This window comes from Choloepus didactylus, chromosome 11 (genome assembly GCF_015220235.1).
Source record: "Choloepus didactylus isolate mChoDid1 chromosome 11, mChoDid1.pri, whole genome shotgun sequence".
Classification (NCBI taxonomy): domain Eukaryota; kingdom Metazoa; phylum Chordata; class Mammalia; order Pilosa; family Megalonychidae; genus Choloepus; species Choloepus didactylus.
The window spans coordinates 46,645,596-46,650,758 of NC_051317.1; the positions used below are offsets into that span (position 1 = coordinate 46,645,596).

At 38.5% G+C, this 5,163-nt stretch overlaps 1 protein-coding gene across 1 annotated transcript; it reads right to left on the bottom strand.

The window, feature by feature from the left end:
- Positions 1-2,473: 2,473 nt before the first annotated feature.
- Positions 2,474-4,861, bottom strand: LOC119506149 (histone chaperone ASF1). The gene is made up of 2 exons (XM_037799091.1): positions 4,603-4,861; positions 2,474-4,382 (listed from the first exon to the last, which is right to left on the bottom strand). The coding sequence occupies exons 1-2, from the start codon at positions 4,709-4,711 to the stop codon at positions 3,877-3,879; spliced, it is 615 nt and encodes a 204-aa protein (XP_037655019.1). The 5' UTR covers positions 4,712-4,861; the 3' UTR covers positions 2,474-3,876.
- Between the last annotated feature and the right edge of the window lie 302 nt (positions 4,862-5,163).

The following is a 5,163-nucleotide window of genomic DNA, read 5'->3' on the forward strand; positions in this document are numbered from 1 at the left end:
TGAGGCTTGTTTTATGTCCCAGCTTATGGTCCCTTCTGGAGAAAGATCTTTGATCACTAGAGAAAAATGAGTGTCCTGGCAATTTGGGATGTAAGGTACTATATATGTCTGTTAAAATTCTCTATATCTCTTTCTCCTTTCTTTGTGTCTCTGTTGGTAGGGCTCCCTTTAGAATCTGAAGTAGGGCAGGTCTTTTATTGGCAAAGTCTCTCAGCATTTGTTTGTCTGTGAAAAATTTAAGGTCTCCCTCAAATTTGAAGGAGAGTTTTTTTGCTGGATAAAGTATTCTTGGTTGGAAATTTTTCTCTCTCAGAATTTTAAATACGTCATGCCACTGCCTTCTTGCCTCCATGGTGACCGCTGAGTAGTCACAACTTTGTCTTATGATGTTTCCTTTGTATGTGGTGAATTGTTTTTCTCTTGCTGCTTTCAGAACTTGTTCCTTCTCTTCAGTATTTCAGAGTCTGATCAGAATATGTCACAGAGTGGGTTTATTTGTATTTATTCTATTTGGAGTTTGCTGGGCATTTATACTTTGCATATTTATATTGTGTAGAAGGTTGGGGAACTTTTCCCCAACAATTTCTTTGAATACTCGTTCTAGACCTTTACCCTTCTCTTCCCCTTCTGGGACACCAATGAATCTTAAGTTTGGACGTTTTATTTTATCTATTGTTTCCCTGAGATTCATTTCAATTTTTTTTATTTTTTCTCCATTCTTTTTTTGTTCTTTCATTTTCTGTTCTGTGGACTTCCAGGACACTGAGACGTTGTTCAACTTCCTCTAATCTTGTATTGTAAATATCCAGAGCCTTTTTAATTTGGACAACAGTTTCTTTTATTTCCATAAGATCTTCTATTTTTTTAATTTACTCTTGCAATGTCTTCTTTATGCTCTTCTAGGGTCTTCTTTACGTCACTTATATCCTGGGCCATGGTCTTCTTGATGTCCTTTAAATCCTTTGCCATGTTTTCATTCCTCAGTTGTAGTTCTTTGATTAATTCTGCCAAGTACTGAGTCTCTTTTGATATGTTGATTTGTGTGTTCGGAGTTGGATTCTCCATATCGCCTGGTTTTATCATATGCATTAAGATTTTCTGTTGTTTTTGGCCTCTTGGCATTTGTTTTGCTTGATAGGGTTCTTTCAAGTTGTAAAAAAAAAAAAGGATATTGATCTAATTTTTCAGAAACACTGTTTGGTGATGTACACTTTCTGTAACTAATCAGCAGATGACGGCTATGAGTCACCTATATCCCTCAAGTCAGTTCTCAACCTTGTTCCCACGGTGTGTGGGGAAATGATTCTTGTGGGGTTCAGTTGGAGAACTCAGTTTGGGTGTGTTGCTGGAGCCGTCTGCCCTGAATGGGGGGCATGTATACGGGTGGCCAGGGAGGAAGGGCAGCTTTAATATTCAAATCCCCCAGGTTCCTGGAAATTCAAGGCTGCCACAAGAGTCTAAGCCTTCATTTCAGTTCAGCCCCAGACCCTCTCTCTTGCTGTCCCACAAACCACTGGAATTGGCGTAGCATCCCTGGGTTCTCCGAGTGGTTCCCCCCACCCAGCTGCGAGCCTCCAGGAGCTCAGGTGAGGGAATTCCATGCTACGTCACCAGTGTGTGCTGTCCCTCAAGGGAAGCCCCCGGGCCGCCGGGCCATGCAGGGGCGCTCTCAGCCTGAAGCAAAAATGGCTGAACAGGGTGTCTCAACACCCTCCTCCACGCATAGTTCCTCCTTCCCAGCTCTGGGACAACTGGCAAACCTCTGGGCTATAAGCATGGCCCCGGGTAGGAGTTTATCCAGCCCTCCAGGGAGCCAGCTGCATGCCGTGGGGTTTCTTTCAGCTTCTGGCTCTCCCCTCCATTCCTCAGCCCCGAGAGTATCTGCAGTGGACTATCCTCCAGGCCAGACACCAAGAGGCCAGCCCAGCCCCCTCTTGCTGTGTTTTACTGTGTGGTTCCCACTCCCACAACTGCAGCTGCTCCTGGGTTTTTCCCTAATTTTTTTTTAAAGAGCTCATCAGTCTCCAAATGCCAAGCCCTGACTTCCCCACAATGCTGTGTGGCTGCGTGTCTTTCAGCCAGCTTACTCACTCATTTCAGAATGCAGACTCCTGGTTTCACCAAGTATATGGTCCCTGTGATACTAGCAGACCTCGTCCAGCTGGTGCATCGCTGTAACTGGTATTCTGGGTCACTTTCTGGTTTTTATCTAGTGTTTTTCACTGAGGTGTTTTTTGCCCTGTCTCACCTAGCTGCCATCTTAGTTTCTCTCTGTAGGGCTTTTTTTTTTTTTTTTTTTTTTTTTTTTTTTTTTTTTTTGGAAAATATTTTATTTTCATTTTAAGTAATATTTTAACATTTTCTTTTAATTGCAGTTAGACAAAAATTAAATTTTTCTTCATATAGTTTTAACAGTCACAAGTATTTTACTTTTGAAATCTTTGAACTGGTTAATGGACAATCTTTAAATAATCTGGTATATTAAAATTCAAAGTTTAACATTTAGCAAAATTTGGCTTCACAAATTAACTTCTTTAGAATGACAGGAAATAGGCACAACTTAGAATCCATGTTTAGACAGATGTCCTTTTCCCTTCCTCAAAATAAAAGCTTTAAAAAGTGTAGTATAAAAATTTTAGATATGAAGGCACTGCATAACTTTGCATCATATGGCTATTGTCTTGCTTAGCAGCAAGAGTAAAATATTCTACTTAATTTAATGGAGCATAAGAAATTTTTTGAGGAAGGACCTAGTTCTCACCAAAGAAAAAGAACCTTTTGACCCATCTAGTTAATGGATTCGTCTCCAAGACTGTGCTTTAAAAATTGACCCAGAAAAGCTATCTAGAGTATATCAACCACAAATATGCCTAATTTTATTCCGCATGAGTGTCAGGGGATGTGGGGAAGAGTACTACAGGTATGAAAAATACGTATTTCCAAAATAGTAACTTATCTATGATGTTAAAGCTAAATATTTTTTTCCAAATCCACTGTTTTTATATAAATGCAGCCAGCAACAGATGATCTATCAAAACAATTTTTCAAAAGTTAAGTTCATGGTATTTTTGTAAATCTAAATGAACAGATCTGAAACATTATAATCTCCTATTCTTAAACTTAGGGAATTGTATTTGTTTTAGACAAGTTCAATTCACTAGGTGATGATAATGTATGATTCAGGGAGTGCTCTGATATCCTAAGCTCTGTTATAAAAACAAAAACCATAGCCAGAGGAGGACCTTATAAGCAATTAACGACATTTGTTATCATCTTAGACACTAAACCAAAAGCTGTCCAACATTACATGAACTGCAATAGTAGCCATAGAGGCTTCAGGGTAGCCTGGAAAATCAGATCCTGAAGTCCTTGGTAGCATATAGTTGATTTCATATGTCCCCTTCTAAGGACACATGAAAAAAGAATGGAAATTTGCCCCTTAAAGTAAACCACACTGTTATGTTTTCACAGAAAGAAACATTTTAGTTGAAGTGAACTTTGTTCTTTCCAGACCAGTAAAATAGTGGCCCATAAGATTATCATCCAGGAAGCTAAGACATTTCTACAACCTGGTCTAATGATTCATGGTTTTTCTTTTAAGTATTTTAATTACATTATAGAGGAGAAGAATATATATGCTTTAATCATATTAGTTTCAGAACAAATAAAATAACACATTAGAGAAAAAAATTACTTAAAAATAGTTGTATTTATATTCCACAATTTGCTCAAATACTGGTTTTCTTATAAACTTTCTACAGGATGTTTTTAAAACAAATTCTTCACATTGTGTCTTGACTATGTACTTACGGAATTTCAGGGAAATAGTTCTGTGTGTTTTTATAGCTTAATTTTTACTAAAGGGATGGTAGGTGGTCACATGCAGTCCATGTGGGATTCTAACATGACATTTAGTGAGTTTTCTGATGTGGACCATCCCTTTGATGCTGAAGGCAATGCATCTGTTGAAAGAAGTGACTGTAAATTTGGATTACTGCTCTCTGCATCTTCCAGCTTTTCTGTGTTATCTTCCCAATTAATGTGGAATCTTGTGACCCTGGGATTAGATGCCAAAATATTCCTTTGAAGCTTAGAAAAGTCTGGTTTCACTGGCGGATTTTCCCTTAATTCTGTCTCAGTATATTCATTATTTACATAATAGCCAACTCTAATAAATTCTTGACCTCGATAGGTACATGTAATTAACACAACTGTTACACCTACTGCATCTGCATCTGGAATGAGTCCTGGATTAGGTGCATCAGCCTGAAATACAAACATATGCCTTCCTGCAGGAACAGGACCCACTAAAACAGAGTCTAAAACTTGGTCGTATTCTTCACTTTCTGCAGAGCCCACATAGATAATTTTCCATTCCAAGTCTTTTATTTCCTAGCCCATTTTTGTGTTTTAAGTTCAGGGTGTATTCTGTATCTGTTTGGATGTGGAGTTATTTTAATTTGCTTTCAACACGTTCTTGAAGAAAGTCTTCTTTCAGACTATTTAGAAGCCAGTGATTAAGTCCTGGACATTATTTAAGTATTTTACTGATTTCTGCTCTTGGGTTAAATGTAACTTTCTAGCTTAGGAATGTTTTTCTTCCTTCAGACAGGTCCTCGATGCACTCGAAGGTGATCTCGAACTGGAAGGGGTTGTAGAAAGGAGAAGGGTTATCCAGCACCACTACATTGTTCACCTGAACCTTTGCCATATTTTGAAAAAAACACAAACAATGGGAACGCGGGCTTGTTGCGGCACAATAAAGTCCAGCGCGCGGCCGCTCGGGAGAGCGCAGACCCCCGCCCCGGCGCTGCCCGACGTCGTGCAGCGGCGACTTGAGAAACTTTTTTTTCCTTTTTATTTACACAGGCGCACTCCACAGTGTTTTCAGCTTTCCTATTTCCTGTAGGGCTTTTAAAAGAAGATATTTCATATCCTGAGATCACGAGCTTTTTTTTTTCTTTTTTAAATAAGACATCCAAATCATTCATGAGAAATGAGACACTGGAAGAACTAGAATACCTTAAAATTAAAACAATGGACAGAATTCTGTTCAACTACCATTAATGGAAGAAAGTAAAGCCACACAGATGTTGGAGAATTATTTTCAAAGCATTTAACTAACAAATAACTCATACCTAGAACATTCAACAATAAATTATA

Coding starts and splice junctions, on each gene's coding strand:
- LOC119506149 (XM_037799091.1), bottom strand. CDS start 4,711: ATGGCAAAGGTTCAGGTGAACAATGTAGTGGTGCTGGATAACCCTTCT. Junction 4,383..4,602: donor CATCGAGGACCTGTCTGAAG/GAAGAAAAACAT, acceptor AGGAAATAAAAG/ACTTGGAATGGAAAATTATC.